The sequence below is a fragment of the Chinchilla lanigera genome, unplaced genomic scaffold (genome assembly GCF_000276665.1).
Source record: "Chinchilla lanigera isolate Chin_1 unplaced genomic scaffold, ChiLan1.0 scaffold00033, whole genome shotgun sequence".
In the NCBI taxonomy this organism is placed as follows: Eukaryota; Metazoa; Chordata; class Mammalia; order Rodentia; family Chinchillidae; genus Chinchilla; species Chinchilla lanigera.
The window spans coordinates 19,909,240-19,927,647 of NW_004955434.1; the positions used below are offsets into that span (position 1 = coordinate 19,909,240).

The 18,408-nt window shown below is 34.5% G+C and overlaps 1 protein-coding gene across 11 annotated transcripts in view; it reads left to right on the forward strand.

Annotated features, from left to right (window-relative positions):
• Positions 1-18,408, forward strand: part of Cntln (centlein, centrosomal protein) — a gene marked incomplete at its 5' end in the record, with an annotated part of 307,086 nt that overhangs the window by 98,140 nt on the left and 190,538 nt on the right. For 9 of the 11 annotated variants that reach the window (XR_001234816.1, XR_001234817.1, XR_001234818.1 and 6 more), the window contains 2 exon segments: positions 1,915-2,107; positions 9,087-9,281. Coding sequence is in view for 8 of the 11 variants with exons in the window: in XM_013516378.1 (XP_013371832.1) it covers positions 1,915-2,107; positions 9,087-9,281 (388 nt within the window). 11 annotated transcript variants of the gene reach the window in all.

Consider the following 18,408-nt stretch of genomic DNA (forward strand, 5'->3'; position numbering starts at 1 on the left):
GTACCGGGAACCGAACTCACGACCTTGCGCATGCCAGGCAGGCGCTTTTGCCGCTGAGCTAAATCCCCAGCCCCCATTTCCTTGTTTTTAAATGAGTAGCAATCTAGACAAATTCAGTGTTTTCTGGTGACCCAGATGTGTTTTATAATTTTACTGCCTACTTTGATGCTAATCAAATTCCATTTATTATATTTGCTGTATTTATATGCACACCATTCTTTTGTTTTGGGAGGTCTAAGGAGAAAAATAAACATACATGCATAATGTAAGATTATGCTTCCATTGTACTTATTGAAAGTATGCCATGAAAATAGCATGAAAAGATAGACAAAAATGTGCTCTTCCTCCAGTGGAGTTTTAGTACTCAAGTGCCTCATAATAGTATCAGCATCTTCCTACTTATGAGTGTATTTCTATGACTAGAGATACATATATTTTATAGTACATGATCCTTAATATATATCAGTTCTGGTCCTACTAATTCTGGCTCCCTTATTAAGAAATAACAGATATCTTTTACTATTGGAGGAGAGGTAAATTTATTGTTTTACATTGTATTGAAATACATGGTTTACCTTCATCATGTCCCTTTTCTAAAGGCAATATGTATTTAGGTCTCCTGCCTAACATATACCTTAGTTCATGAACTGTATGCCTTGACTTCTCTGGTAGACATATAATTGCTTATATCCTTTGATAATTTTTTTCAATTTTATTTGTGGAAAATGGCAATACTTAGCAACCATTATTACCATGGGTCGTCTCTTTTGCTTTCTGATTGTAGGTAACACATTTCCTTGAGGCATTTTGTCACTATAAATTCTCTTGTTTTCCCTTCCCCATATTTACACCGTTATTTTTTTTTACAGGTTTCTGTTTTAGAATTGTTACAGAAAGATGATGTGTATACATATATAGGTGCAGGGGTTGTGGTTATAGTTGGAGAATATTGATGTCCTAAACCTCTAAGAAGCAGAGATTATTTCTCTCATATTAATTTTCTTGCATCTTTGAGAACTTTGCAAATGTTTTTTGTTCCTTTTCCCTTTAAGATTTATTTTATGTAAATGTATCACCAGTTTGAAGCTATAGGTAAAGAAAATATTGTAAAGTATATTTAAATAAAATATATCTCTTGAAGTATTTTTATCTTCAAATTGAACATATAAAATAATTTCCAGTTTTGTGTGATGTATATCAGAGGATTAATTCACACAGGAATCTGGAAAACTATCTCAGATGTGTGGTTTTCTCTGACCCTTGCTGCCACTGTTACTATCACACATACAGTAGATCTCTCACCTACCAGTTTTACCCCAGGTTGTTTGGAAATTCTAGTTTTCCCTTGTGTTGTTCTTCTGACTTTCTTGTCTCGTCATCTTCAGCTTGGATTAGAGGAATCAAAGGAATCCCAGCCTAGGACTCTGAGGTTATAAAGTAGCACTGGCAGTGATGCTTTAAAGGGCCTTTGGTTTGCAAACTTAATCTACCTTTTGGGATTCATTTTAGCATATTTAAAGTTCTATATAATACAAAATGAAGGATTGACTTACCTTGTGTACAAAACTGGTAACTGTAGTTGGCATCAGTACCTACCAATTCTTGGAACTGAAGTGTTAACTAAATTTCAATAAGAAGGTGGTACCGTGACTATATATCCAGAGCTTTTATTACTATCAAGCTATAAAAGTAAATTGATAAGTATTTGCCTTTGAAAGTCATAGTTCTATCAATACTTTCTAGGTGTATGTGATAAATATTAAATATTTTATATATTATTTCTTTTAATAAGTTTTCCTGCAGTAAAAAATAATAGATGAAAAATAGGAAGCCGATCTATAGCCTTAGATGAACACAATTATTTAACTGAGATGATCTCTATTCATGCTTCCATTTATTGCTTGGTTTGCACAGGAAAGAACTGCAGGAGCTGCAGAATCTTTACAAACAGAACAGCGCACACACAGCACAGCAAGCAGAGCTGATCCAGCAGCTCCAGGTTCTCAATATGGAATCACAGAAAGTACTGAAAAATCAGGAGGATGTTTACGTGGCTGAAAGTAAATCGTATCAAAAAGTATGCATTTATTTTGTCATAAAATTAGAGGTTTGTATGTATAAACTTAGGAAAATATGTAGAAATCAAATTTGTAGAATTTTAGCGTTGCTTTATTATTCCCTTTTACACAGTGTTCCTTCTAAGTTAACAGTGAAGTCGTCTTCATTTTGTAATATTTAACTTCTTGTGAGTTTTCATTATAGTTATCAGAATTGGATCATTTAAAATGTAGACAGATATTTGTGTCATAGCTTATTGTTCTTAGAAACTGGAGTTTTATATGTGCTATGAAACATTATTGGGTGTAACCCTAGAACTAGGAATGATTTGGGGAGTAGGACTACTCACCTTTAATGTGAGAAAATATTTGGTCAAGTATGATTCTAGTTTAAGACCTAAGGCAGACTTTCATTATAAAAATTGTACATTATTTTATTGACAAATCACAAACACAAAGGGAAATGCTAATGAGGTCTTTAGGATCAATCAATATTTTACAAGGATTTTTCTCTATTTTGAGGGGGTATTTTGTTTCTGTAGTCATTTTACTTTAGGAAGCTCTCAAGAAGGCTTATCCAAATATTTAATTATGCTAGCTGAATCAGCAAAAATAATTATAGCTTATAATTAAAAAATACCTTTTTGAGCTCTGTATTTTTTTTGTATACTGTTCTAATTCATTTCTGTAATTTAGTTTATATAGACTAACACTATGAGAGTGACCAGATTCCCATTTAAGAAGTAAGGTTGGTGAGGGTCTAACTAGTAAAATAAATTTTGACTTTTTCTTTTAATGCTCTCTTCTAAAATTGTACCAGGAAAATCTAATATCTGCAATTAAAACACAAGGAATAACTTCATTAAGTATAAGCATGTGTTTTAAATAATACTTTGGAATAGTGGTTTCAGGTATATGCTGTGTTCCCTTCATGTTTCCCAAAGGATAGAATGATGCCAAGCAGGAAGATAGAGTTTACCCTCTCTACCTCAGAGTAGCTCCACCTTTTGTTTTGGATTTCACATTAGTGTGCTAAACCAGCCTCCACTGCTGAAATGCTTTGAAGATTTGCACTTTGTTAGTAATTTTAATTGTTGCTGTTGTTGACTATCTGTTGAAATACTTTTTCCTTTTCTGGCTTCTAGTACACTTCAGTTTTGTGATTTTCTTTCTTCAGTTTCTAGCTATTCCTGTTAGTTTCTTTGCAGTTCTTCCTAGTCCTTGTGCCTTTTTAGTGTTAACACATCCCCGACTGTTTTGACTCACATCCTAGGTGATTCTATCCAATAATCTATGCCTCACTTGTGCTCTCAAAGTCAAACCATCTGCATGCTGAGAACTTTGCAATTTGTTTATCCACCCTGAATCTCTTTCCTGAATTTAAAGGTTATATCTGATTGCTTTCTTGTTACCAGTCCAGACTGGGGAAGTTTACTTGAGATTTGGGCAGCCTGAAGAAGAGAGGCGAGCTGTGGACTGGGTTAAACTTCTTTTGTTCAGCTGCTTATCCATTGTCCATTTGTTTAGCTGCTCTTGGGGTCTCCCGCCACTGTACACTTACAGCAGTCCTCAGGCCCCTGGCCAGCCCATTCTCACAGTAGTCCCCAGCTGCTTGGTTGCCCCCACCCTCCTGTTTATACCAAAACACACAGTAGTGGCCATGTGGCAGTAACAACCTTGGTTATGTAAGTTATTCACACCGGCCAGTGCCAGTGTTGGCTGCAGACGTTATTTACATTGGAGTATTGGGAAATGGACCTGCACTGGAGTTAACACAGAACCCACTACTTCCCAGATCCCTTTCACTTCAGGCACCTAACATGGTCAAAACTAAGCTATTGTCTGCTGCCTTCAAACTATTTTCATAATTGTATTTCCTACTACCCCTACTGTCATCATGCCACAAACATATATTACCTGATTACAGTAGTTCGTCACTTTGTTTCTTTGGTCTCATTTTCTGCCTTTTCACGCACTATCAACATGGAACAAAGATTTTCTGGCTAAAGTTTATTGCATCAAGTCAGACACTGTTTTCTTCAAATCCCTTTATGGACTTCCTAGCCCGTTAAAAAAGTAAAAGCCTAAATTCTTTCTAGCACCCGTGCAAGTTAACTGGCTGTGCATTACCTATCTGATCTCACTTCCATTTTTCTTCCCCTTATTTTCTCCTTTTCAACCATATTAACTTTGTTTTTATTCCTTGAACATACCAAGTATTCTTCAGCCTCAAGGTCTTTGCACTTGCTTCCAGGGCCTGAAAGGTGCTCCCCTAGGTTTTGGTGTAGATACCATTCTGCTCCCTTTATTTATCACCTCTTACAGCCTAAATTTAATTGATGGTAGACATTAATGCTAAGGATGAATGTCATAATAGTGAACTAGGGGGAAGGGTGAGAACATAGCTGGGATCTTTTCCTATTATAAGGATAAAGAAGGATCTCCTTTGAGCATGGTGGCACAGGTCGGTAATTCCATTACTCCTGAAGGCTGAGACAGGTGGATCGCAAGTTTGAGCCCAGTCTAGGCAACTTAGTGATGTAAAGAGACTCTGTCTTAAAATTTTTTTTAAAAATGGCTGGTCATGTAGCTCAGTGTGAAGGCCATGGGTTCAATCCCCATTACCACAGAAAATAGAGGAGGGGGTTTCTCCTTGATGAAGTAATATTGGTGATATGTTAAAGACAGCAGACAGCAGCTTGGTTTTAAACATTGAGTGTGAAATACCTGCTGAACATTCAGGTAATATTGGTGGTGTTTCTTCCACAAGTATAAGACAAGTGAGACAAGTTATAAGAAATGATGTATTGTGCTTATGTTAGTATTGAGGCTGAAGAAGAGCAAAGAAAGAACAAACAGATCTGGTGCTTGATTTTTTTCTATGTTTAATCTTTTTTTCTTGGTCTTTTTTTTTCAAGATTGAATTCCATTTTCCTTTTATGTATTTTTGAAACATACATCTGCAGGAAAGAGGAAATTGATATTTCACTTGACTGTCATTCTGAAATTGTCATTTTTGGCCGGGTGTGGTGGTGCACCCCTGTAATCTAGCACTTGGGAGGCTTAGGCAGGAGGATTGTTGCAAGTTCAAGGCCAGCATGGGCTACAAATTGAGTTCAAGACCAGTCTGAACTGCATATCAAGACCCTGCCTCAAAAAGACAAAAAAAAAAATAAAAACTAAAAAATGAAATTGTAATATCCATTGTAGTATTTTAATTTTGAAGTTGGTTTAGATCATGACAGGTAGACATAGGATTTTCTTTTTTTCTTTTATTTTTAACTTTTTAATTTTTTTATTTTAAAAATAAAAGGAGGAAAACATTAACAGACAGACAACATTTTACAAAATAGCAAAAGAACAGTACAGACAATACAAAGTTACAAACAAAGTGGTAGGAAATTAACAATGCTTGTTGTATTACATATTGATATCTTCAAAGTGGCTTCTCATGAATACAGATAGAGGCATGCAATATTGATTAATCAAGGACTCACTGAGTTTCTTTCTGCAAAGAAACAGAAGACAGTAGAACAACATTGTTAACTATCCTGTATATACATACATACAAAATTTCTCCTTCTTTCCCTTTTCTTTTCCCACATCCCGGTTGCCCTTTACCTTTGAGTGTTTTCCTATCATTTCACAATGTCTATCATACCTCCGAGTTTAAATGAACTCTTTCAGGTTTTACACTAGTGAAACAATGCGGTGCTTGCACATGTATGTCTGATTTATTTCACTGATGAATATGGTCTCTAGTTGTAACCATTTACCTATAAAAGCCTCGAGTTTATCTTTCTTTATAGCTGAGTAATATTCTGTTCTATAAAAGTACCACAATTTTCTTATCCAATCCTCGGTGGATGGACATTTTGTGTTGCTTCCACAATTTAGCAGTTACGAATTGTGCTGCTATGAACATAGGTGCACATATATCGCTATGATATGATGTTTTTAGATCTTCTGGGAAAATACCTAGCAGGAAGATAGCTGGGTTGAATGGGTCCTCTAGACCTAGTTTTCTGAGGAATCTCCAAACTGATTTCCACAGTGGTTTCACCAGTCTGCATTCCCACCAGCAGTGGAGAAGGGTTCCTATTTCTCCACAGCCTCACCAGCATTTGGTTGATTTCTTAATGCTAGCCATTCTTACTGGGGTAAGGTGGAATCTCAGTGTTGTTTTAATTTGCATTTCTCGAATGACTAATGACATTGAACATTTTCTCATATATTTGTTTGCCATTTGTATCTCCTTATCTGAGAAGTGTGTATTCATCTCAGCTGCCCATTTTTGGATTGGGTCTTTGAATTTGGGGGGGGGGCTGATACTTTTTAATTCTTTATATGTTCTAGATAGAAGCCCTTTGTCTAAGGGACAATCAGCTAAATTTTTTTCCAAGTTTGTGGGTTTTCTTTTTACTCTGCTGGTGATTTCTTTAGATGTGCAGAAACTTTTCAGTAGGATGAGATCCCTGTTGTTGATTCTTTCAAGTGTTTCCCATGCAATTTGGATTTTGTTGATGAACTCTCTGCCTATCCCTATGTCTTCAAGGTTTTTACCTACTTTCTCTTCCAATAGATTTAGTGTTTCTGGTTTAATATTGAGATCTGTGAACCATTTTGACTTGAGTTGGGTGCATAGTGATAGGCTTGGGTCTGTTTTCAGTCTTTGGCAGGTAGCAAGCCAGTTTTTCCAGCACCATTTATTAAAGAGGCTATTGTTCTTCCAGTGAGTTTGTTTGGCCCCTTTATCAAAGATTAGGTGGTTGAGTGTGTTTTTGGATTTTCATTAGTATCATCTGCTAAGCTCAGTTGAAAGTGGGCTTTCTTGATGATTTATTTATGTTTGCCTGCAGTTAGTCAACATTATAGTTGTTTTCTTTGGTGTCTATTTATAAATAGTTATCCATAAAAACAAAGAAAAACATCTTTTATAGGTCTGTCCCAAGGCAAATATTGTTAACATTTTGAGTATTTCCTTGAAGAATTTGAAATACATTTTAACATACCTTTGAGCACAGTAATAATGTGTTTCATTTCAACATTGTAGGAAATAAAACCATGGCATATAATTATTTTAGAAATAGTAATATAATTTGTTTAACCATTTTTACTGTACTGTTTATTTTTTACTATTGTAAATAAAGCTTCAATAAATATGCCTTAGTTAATAGTTCAGATTCTTACTACTCATGAGTACACATTGAACACACACACACATTCTAAAATCCACTTACCTTATCCAGGGAAGAGAAGTTGATAACATCATATCAATGGTGTGTAATTCACTCTTAGCTTGTAAGTGTAAGTGAATATTTTTAAAATTATTAAATAGAAGTACAGGGGATTGTGGAGTTTGAAGGGAACCTGCCTACCACATGATCAGTACATGCAGAATTACTAAATTTTAAAGAGCTGCATACCACGATAACCTCTTTGGATAATGCAGTTTAGAAATCATACATGCTTACTTGAATTGTAGGAGTATCTTAAAACTTTACAAGGATATTTCTTTATTAATTAAACTGTTGTACTGATCCACTTATTTTTTATTTTTTAATGGTGAGTGAATGGTTTTGCAGGGTGTAAAACTATGGAGAAGTTAAGATACACATGTACTACAATTTGGATCTAAAGTATCCCCATAATATTACATGATAAAGGCTCAGATGCCAGCCTGTGGCTCTTTTGGGAGGTGGGGAACCTTTAGGAGCTAGGGGCCCAGAGGAGGAAGTTAGGTCATTAACAGCATTCTCTTGAGGGAGCTCTTGGAACTCAGCCCCTTTCTGCTTTGTTTTCTTTTATTTGCTTTCTGACATCTATGAAATAAAAATTTTCTTCCTTCACACACTTTTGTCATGACGTATGCCTTGCCACAGGTCCGAAGCAGCATGTCAACTGACACAGAGCTGGGACTCGGAAACCGTGAGCCAAAATACTTACTTCATGCTTAAGTATCAGTCTCAATGAATTCCCAATGAACTACTCCTGTTTTTAGTTTTTCCTTCTAAATCTGTAAGTTCAGTTCATCATACCTTATCGCTGCTTCATGTCCTTTCCTAGCACAATACATAATTTCTTCAAATTTCTGCTCCCTTTAAAATGACTGTTTTCTGTCCATTGCAATAAAATTGTCATGGCTGAGTTGAAAGATACTTCCTTTCCGTGAAGCCCATTGAGATTAATGTAGCTAGTTTTCTTGGGTGTTTTGTCACAGTGGCATGAAAAAGAAAAAACCTAGCAAAAAATGGGTACAAAGAAGTGGAATTGTGTCTCTATCCAATGATGTGGTTCAGAAGCCTTTGGAATTGCTTATTACACTATTCAGAGTCTTTAATAACTTTCTGTTGTTTATAGAACGAGTCCAGCTTCCTGGCCTTGAAGAGTCCTTGCATTCTGTCTATAATTTTGTTTTGCTTTGTCTCTTACTATTCCTTTTGCCTCACTTCAGAAATCTATACTACTAAATGAGAATATATGTCAGTCTTCATGAATTCCCAATGAAATATTCCTTTTTTCTTTCTAAATGAATAAATTAAGTTCAGTTAGGCTGACACACTTTATCGCTCCTTCATGTTCTTTCTTAACACAATGCATAATTTTTTCACATTTTTACTCTCTTTAGAATGAATGACTGTTTCCTGTCCATTCCAATAAAACTGTCATGCCTCAATTCATGACTTCTTTTCTTCATGAAGCCCGTTGAGATTAATGTAGCTAATTTAAAATATTTTCATGTTTTTTAGAAATGTAGTACTCTTTTTCTGTATTATACTGGCGAGTGATACATATTACCTTTTTCACACAAGTTGGTCTTTATGTTGGTATTTGGCTCTCCCATTTAGTTTTCCTTCTATTTGTATCTTGTTTTTCTCTTAGGCTATAAAAATAATAGGAGGATAAGTACACTGTTATATACAGTTCATGTGTGTGTGTGTGTGTGTGTGTGTGTGTGCATGTGCATGCATGCATGATACACATCACTAGTTTATTGATTATTAATGTAATCTGGATTTTTTGAAATAGCTTTACCATGAGTTACATATATGCTTTGAAACCACAAAGTCAAATGAAGCTGTGCTGCAACAAAGTGTTGCTAATCTTCAAGATCAGCTACTTCAAAAAGAACAAGAAAATGCAAAATTAAAAGAAAAACTTCAGAATTTGCAAGGAACACCCTATCCTTTACCTCAAGAAGATGATTCAGACCACTCAGCCCAGGTGAGAGACATTTTCTAAATATTTCTTACCTCCCACAATTGATTTAAAATTGAATCAGATTCATATACCAGTATACAAATTATGACTGTTTGTATTTTGCTGCTTTTAACACTCTTTGTAGACATGAACCTTGTCTGTAATGTAGATTCGTACAGAAATTCATGTACAAATACAGAGTACATCAAGCATAGTGACCCTCTGTATCTGCAGGTTTTGCTTTTGTAAATTCAGTCAACTACAGATCAAATATATTTGATAAGAGAATCACACTTATACTGAATATATTCAAATTTTTTATGATTAGTCCCTAAACAATGTGATATAACAGCTATTTATATAGCGCTCACATTTTATTAGGTATTCTAAATAGCCAAGACATGATTTGAAATGTATAGGATGATATGAATATATTATATACAAATACCGTGCTATTTTATATATGGGACCTGAGCATCTACAGATACTGATATATTGCAGAGAGTTCAGGAAAGAATCCTCTGTGGATATTTACGGACAACTATATGGTAGTGTGATGAATTATTTTGTTATTGAAGAGAAAATTAATGTCATGGTATTTTTAAGACTTGTTACTGAAGGATGTAATGGAAAGAATATCTAACATTATATCTCATAAAATACTTAACCATAATGCTTGGTATGTGATACTTATTTCCTGGTCCTGTTTGTCTTAATTCTACATTGATATTTAAGTATGGCCAGGTCATTTGACCTTTCTTTTTCCCATGGTAAGTAAACTTACTTGAATAAATTTCCCTCCTTTTCTACCTGAACATTTCTCCTACATAAAAATGTTGATATGAATGGAATCTGTCATAGAATTTTGTGAAGATTGTTCACATAGTACAAATAAGGACAGGTCTTGGTATCTTGAAAATGTTCAGTGGTTCCTCTTACAGTGTTCAAGGTAACTTTCATGTGAAATACATTTTTATGATATTTGATTTCTGTGAATTTATGTTTTTAACATCCTTTCAGCAGTTCTTGAAATTTTATAAATTTAATTCATAATTGGAATTAACCCACACAAGTAATTGATTGATTACTTATTTCCCAATAGTAATGTCTGAACTGAGAACATTTTCACTTGTGAAAAACTTCATGCTAAGGCAACAGTTTTTAAATTTGCATTATATTATATTGCATATTTTGACAAGAGGTGCACTGAACTGGATTAATCATAACATTTACATCATGACACACTATTTTGTTATATGCATAGTCTTGTTTAATTTACTTTGCTATTAAACTAAACATCTTTGTTTCAACATCTCATCCAAAAAGTAGGACATTACTTATTACTTACATTCTCCTTTTTTCTACCTTAATTCTTTCAAAAGAGGTAATCACTAAACTATTACAATATTGATGTTTTTAAAAGTTTTATCAGTACATATTTATGCAGTCATAGTATACTATTTCATTATGTGTAACTTACTGCTGTATATGTATTGTTGCATATAGTTTGACAATTTTGATGCCTGTGTTGGATATAGTGCTTTTAAAATATTAGCCATATCATAATTACTTGTTCATGCATCTATTTGACTACTTTGGTTATTTCTAGTCTTTTGATTGTTAATAATGTCAATATTGACTTTATTTTTAGTGCAGGGGTTCAAACCAGGGACCTTGAATATGGTTAAAAAAGTGCTATCTCCCTGCCCCAACTGCTATTTTTGTACATATATGATTCTTGGTGCACATTTGTATGCAGTTTTGTGAGTTATATATCTAACAGTGAAAACTATGGGTTTTAGAGTATAACATTTTTATTCTTACCAAATATTGATAGTTTATTTTACTGTTTTACTACTTTCTCTCCTATCAACAATGTATAAAGATCTGGTTGAGTCACATCCTCTTGAACACTTGTTATTTGTCATACTTCTTAATTTGTTGCCTTCTGAATTAGTATAAAATAAAATTTTATTTTGCCTTTAAGTGCATATCTCTGATTGAGTTGTATCTTCAAATGACTAGTTATCAGTATGTGACCTACGCTGTGAAATATATTTGACATCTTTTGTCCATTCTTCTATTGGATTTTTTCGTATTGATTTACAAAATTTTTTATATGTTTTTGATAGTGATCCCTTGCAAGTTAAATGTATAACAGATATCTCAGTGTGGACTATGTCGTTTTCTTTTGTTATCATTTAATATAAAAGAATTCTTATTTTCACTTTGACAAATTAGTCATTGTAGGTAGTACTTTGGCATCTCATTTAGGAAATCCATTCTTACCCCAAGTCAGAACCTTTACCTTCTTCAAAATGTTCTAAAGCTTTGCTTTTGTTATTCATGGTCACAAATCATTCAGAATTATTTCTCTTTCATGGTATAATGCAGTGATGATGAACCTATGGCACTTGTGCCACACAGCAGGCTGTTTGTATCATTGAAAGTTCTAAAAGGTTTTCTTTACTGGTGTAAAGATCCATTTTTATTTTCTTATTTCCTGAAATAGTAATTAGAATACTAGCTTTACTTAATGTGCTAGGATATTATATAAAATTTCATTAAAACATTGATGAAATTTTTCATAAACATTTATTTAAGTGTATCATAATAATGTATACAGACTTGAAGTGTATAACTCAGTAACACTTTTCAAAGTGCACATAATCATACAAATACCACTCAGGCCAAGATAGAGAATATTGCCAGTATCCAGGGAGCTTCCATAATGTGCCTAATTGTTAACTGGTGCCATATATGTGACTACTGTTTTGAATTCTGTAGCTATTAATAGTTTTGCTTGATTTGAAGCTGAGTTTCTATAAATATACATTTAGGAAGTTGCCATCTGCTATGGTTTTAATGTTTGTGTTCCTTCCAAAATTCATTTTGAAATATGAATCCCCAATGCAGTAGTATTAAGAGCTGGGGCCTTTGGGAGGTAGTTGGACTGTGAGGGCTCTACTTCCCTGGCTGGAATGAGTACCTGATAGAAGGTATACAGGAAGCGAGCTAGGCACTTTTCTGCCTTTGCCTCTTTGTTGCCATATGAGGACACTGTGTTCATCCCTTAGAAATATTGTGATTAATTTTTATTTGAACTTTTAAATATTTAGATGTCTCATTTAATTTTGATCTATGTCTGTCTTTTTCCTACTGTGTATCTTTTTTGTCATTATTGACTTCTGATGTACTTGCATGATAGTCAGAGATGGTACTCTGTAGGATTATTTTGAAATCTATTGAGATTTGTGTGGCCAGGCATATGGCTTGGGTGAACACAATTTGGTGAACATATTTTATGTAATTGTAGGTAATTTGTTCATTGAAACTATTGGGTCAAGAACTCCTAAAATATCACTGAACTCCTACCATCTTGTCTAGTGAAACTCTGTATTATCTCGAATGTATTATTGAAGAAGTATTTTCTTATTCTCTTTAATGGTTTGAGCAATCTTTCATCCTTACATCTGATAATCTGAGCAATGTAGTTGAAGATAGCGATATGCAATGTAACAACCAGTGTTGATTTGTATTAATTTGTCTTGAGGCCCTGTGTCACTTTGAATGATCTTGCTTCGATTTGTTTATGTTTGTGATACTGGTATGCTGCTACTGTTCTATTTTTTTATTTCTCATGTACTACTCTCTTTAAAATTAAAAAAAATAAAGGTAAAGGTAAAGAACTCCTAAAATATCAATATTAACTACTGATATCAATATTAATTATTAAAATATTCATGTTTTTATGCAAAGGAAATGTTAAAATCTCTTGAGATGTTAAAGTCTCTGAATATGACTGTAGATTGTTTCTCTTAATTCTCTCGATTTTTGCCTCGTGTATTTTAAAGCTGTTTCATTAGGTTCATACATATTTATGATTTTATGTCTTTCTAATTAAGTATTAAAACCTTTGTCAGTATAAAATATCTTTTAGCTGTAGTACTTTGACTCAAATATACTTTCATGATTTTGATGTAACCACTCCTTTCCTTTAATGGTTATATTTTATAGAGTAAATCTTTCCTATCCTGTATATTTCAGCCTATAGTCATATATACACTTAATATATTTACTCAGGTCCTGTTTTTCTTATAATTCATTCTGAAAAATTTTTGCTTTTCATTGCAATGTTAGTTCACTTAAAATGCAATATAATTATTAATATGGTTGGATTTTGGTGTACTACTTTATTATTTGTTTTCTCTTTATTCTGTATTTTGTTCCTGTCTCTTATTTTCTTTTAGGTTAATTGACTTTTTTTAAAAAAGCAATTTAAAACTGTCATTTTTCTTTGTTCTGGGTTCTATGGTTTCTGGAAAGTCATAAGTTGGCAGGAATTTCCTTCTTTGTTTACCTAAGTGTAATATGTCAGTTCTTTCTCTCTTCTTTTTCCTTTTTCTTCTTATAGTACTAGTGATTGAACACTGAGCCGTATCTTCAGCCCATTAAGTTTTTTTTTGAGATAGTCTTTCTGAATCAGTAAGCTGCCCAGGCTAGGTCTGAACTTGTGATCTTCCTGACTCAGTCTCCCAATGTGATGAGATTATCATTCCCCAGCTAGCTTTCTCTTTTTTTTTTTTTTTCTTGAAGATTTTAGTTTTAACTTTCAAGTATTTTACATCTGATGTTTCAGGTTTGACTTTTATTCATCATTCTTGAGCTGAGATTAATGGTTTTTGGCTGAGGTCATTGAATTTTGAAGTACTTTTGGCTGAATTGGAAAGGCTGGCCTTGAACTAGAAATTCTCCTGCCTCAGCCCCTTGAGTGCTGGGATTACAGGTGTGCATCACCATATCTGGCTTAAACTAGTACCTTTTTAAAAAAACTGCATGTATTATGCATCAGATTACTCATACTGTTAACCTTATTACTCTGCATTTCAAGGATTATGGTAATATGTCAGCTATAAAAAACATAGGCTTTTTGGGTTATAATTTATATGTTTATATAGTTTAGCCATATTTTTTCCAAAAATAAAGTAGAGCATTTCCTCTTTTGTCTCCCATTGCTTAATAAAGCTCATTCTGTTGAGTATATAATGGTATTTATGGCTTCTGTATCTTTGAAGTTATGCATATTAACAAGGACAAGTGAAAAAAATAACTTTACTATGGTGTTGTAGAATTACTTAGCTATGGGAACAAAGAGTATTCCAAGCAGAGGCAGCAAATGTAAATCTCATTAAGTAGGATCTTGCCTAGGATGGAAGCCAGTGTGGTTGGATCAAGAGAGTGAGGGAGGGAGTAGTGAGAGGTGATCTTAGACAGACGTGGGGCAGGTCTCCCAGGACCTTGCTAGGCCATGCAAGGATGAAGATTTTACTCTAAGTGCAATGGAAAACCATTGATACTTTCGTTTTAAGTGGAAAGTGATATAAAGCCTACTGAAGTGTTTTAATCAGAAGGGTGATGAGATTTAGGTTGATGGTTTAGAAGGATCATCCAGGCTGCAATGCAGAAAGCTGACAAAGAGGCATGAGTGGGATCAGAGATGCTGGCTGGAGTGGCAGTTGTAATAGTCCAGATAGGACTCTTGAGTACTGGAACAAGATTTAAGAAATAGTTGAATTCTAGAAATTACTCAAAGTTAGAGCCCATAAAATCTGATAGCTTATATGTGTATTATGAATTAAAGGAAAATTAAGGTATTCAGGATTTTGAGGTCTAATGACCTGAACAGTATGGTTTTTGTTCTTATGAATCTTATAGATAGGAATACAGGTAGGAAAATACTATAAAGTATGCTGTAATTAAAATATGAATCAAGTGGGTACATTGTGGAAAACAGCTTTTCATGAGCATATTTATGGAGAGGAGCAGATTGCCAAAGCAGTACTGGAAATCAAACAGTATTCTCTTAAATGATTAATGGATCAATGAATAAATGAAAAGAGAAATTTAAAAATTTCTTGAAACAAATAAAAATGAAAATTGAACATCCAAAATGTATGGAACACAGCAGAAGCAGTACTAAGATGAAAGTTCATAACAGTAAATGCCTATATTTAAAAAATAAGAAGTAGAAAATCAAGAAAACAGAAAATCAAGAACAAATTAAAATTAAAATTAGTAAAAAGAAATAATGGCCCGCTGCCATCTTCCAGAGGGATTTTGGAAGTGGGAAGCTTTGGAGAGCTGCCTGGGGTCCCTGATCCTCTGGTCCCACTCCGTGCTGCCACTGTTGGAGGGACCTTGGACTTGGGAATCCTTGGTGAGCTGCCTGGGGTCCTGGATCCTCCGGCCCCACCCATTTCTGCCACCATGGGGGGGGGCCTTGGACTTGGGAAGCTTGGGTGAGCTGTCTGGGTAAGCTGTCTGGGTGCTTGGGTCCTCTGGCTGTGCCCCCTTCTGCCATCTCAGGAATGAATCTTAACCTAGAAACCTAGGTAGATTTGAAAATGACAAAAAGAAGAAGCAAAATGCAACCTCAGCCAAACACCCCACCTGGAACAAGTCCAGGAAACATCAACGTGGAAGAACATGAAACTCACACAGCTGATATTTCTGAACGGATAGCAGTGGAAGTAAGAACCAACTATATCAGGCTATAGAGGAAATCAGATTGGAAATAATTGCTCAGGTAAAATAGACATGACAACCGTAATGAAGGAATTGCTGGGTATATCAAAAGGAGACATAGATAAAAAAGTAGAGGAGCACAGAAAAATGATGGAAACCTTGAATGAACAGTGGGGAAGAATTAGAATGCATAAAACAGATTCAGAGAGACCTTCAGGAAATTAAAAATTCCATTGAAAGCTGGAAGAACCGCTTGAATGAAACGGAAGATAGACTCTCAGACCTCGAAAACAGCATTGCAGCTAGTGATGGTGAAAGAAAAGATCTCTTAAAAATAATGAAGGAACAGCAAATAACAATTCAACAACTGCAAGATGAGGCAAAGAAAAACTATATAAGGCTGATAGGTATCAACGAAAGAGCAAGAGACAACATGAATGACATAAGACTATTTGCAGCAGTAATACCAGGAAATTTCCCAAGCATTGGACAAAAACTTAATATACACATAAGTGAGGTATATAGAACCCCAATTAGCCATAACAAAAATAAATCTACATCCAGACACACAATTATCAAGATCCCGAGCAGAAAAACAAGATATTAAAAGCTGTTAGATAAAAGAAACAGATCACCTATGAAGGAAAGCCCATCAGAAGCACAGCAGCCTCTCAATACAGACCATCAAGTCAAGAAGAGTTTGGAGTGAAGTATTTCAGATCCTGAAAGAAAACAACTTCTAACCCAGATTGCAGTACCTTGCAAAGCTGTCTTTCAAAAACTGATAGAGAAATAAGATATTTCCATGACAAAGGTCAACTGAAGAAATTCATGAGCACCAAACCAATCCTGCAAAGAGTACTGAACGATATGTTACAAAGAGATAAAAATAATCACAGTCTCAAGACCAACAATAGAAAAGACTACCAAGCAAGGTAAGCAGTTAAACAGAGGGGGAAAGTACAGAACGAACAGTGGGAAAATAACATGACAAGGACAAGTCAGTACTATCATTAATAACCCTTAATGTAAATGGCCTCAATTCACCAATCAAAATAAACAAACTGGCGGAGTGGGTCAAGAAACAAAATCCAGGGGCTGGGGATTTAGCTCAGCGGCAAAGCACCTGCCTGGCAAGCGCAAGGTCATGAGTTTGGTTCCCAGTACTGGAGAAAAACCAAACCAAAAAGAAACAAAATCCAACAATATGCTGCATACAAGAAACGTATTTAACTCAAAAGGAAATCCATAGTCTGAAAATCAAAGGATGGAAAATAATACTCCATGCAACAGGAACCCAGAAAAAAGCAAGAGTATCTATGCTGTTTGTAGATAAGGTGAACTTCAACAATGATTGAAAGAGATAAAGAAGTTTACTATACTCCTGTTACGGGAAAACTGCAAGAGGAAGTGATAAAAATCATAAATATATATGCACCAAACGTAGGAGCACCCAAGTATATAAGGCAAATGTTAACAGACATGAAAAATCAAATAAGTAACAACACAGATATAACAGGGGATTTTAACACCCCATTGTCACAAGGAGATACAGCAAGTAGACAAAAAATCAGCAAAGAAATAACAGAACTAATGAAAATGTGTGAACAAATGGACTTAATACACCTTTACAGAGTACTCCACCTAAGAACATTAGAATACACATTCTTCTCAGCTGCACATAGGACATTCTCCAGAATAGACCACATGATAGCACATAGAACATACTTAAGTAAATGCAAAGGAATAGGAATTATCCCATGCATATTATAGGATCATAGTGCAATAAACTGGAAATGATAAAAAAATCACAAAAGCTCCCTAAACACATGGAAATTAAATAACACCCTCGTGAACAACCAATGGGTAACAGAAGAAAGTAAAGTAGAAACTAAACGTTATTTACAATCAAAGGAAAATGCAGATACAAACTACTGGAACTTGTGGGATGTAATGAAAGCAGTCCTCAGAGAGAAATTTATAGCAGTGGATTCCCACATTAGGAAAACAGAACGAACACAAATAAACAACCTTAGGGTGCACCTCAGACTTCTAGAAAAACAAGAGTAAGTTAATCTAAAACCCCGAAGAAGGGAGGAGAGTATAAAGATAACAGTGGAAATTAATGCAATTGAAACTAAGAAAACAATACAAAGAATTAATGAATCAAAGAGTTGGTTCTGTGAAAAAATAGATAAAACTGATAAACCCCTAGCCAGCCTTCATCAAAAAAAAAATGAAAGAAGAAAACTCAAATCCATGCAATAAGGAATTAAAGGAGTGATATCACTACAGACCCTCTAGAAATTCAGAAGATCATCAATACCTACTTTAAAAAACTTTACTCTCATCAAATGGAAAATGCAGAAGAAATGGACAGATTCCTACATGCATATGAATTACCAAAGATGAATGAAGAAGATATACAAATCTTGAATAACCCAATATCAGCCAATGAAATTGAAAATGTAATGAAAAACTTACCAACAAAGAAAAAGCCCAGGCCCTGATGGATTCACTGCTGAATTCTGTAAGAAATTTAGAGAAGATTTAATACCAATTCTTTTCAAACTCTTTAAAAAAATAGAAAGGGAAGCAGTTCTCCCAAACTCATTCCTGGAGGCAA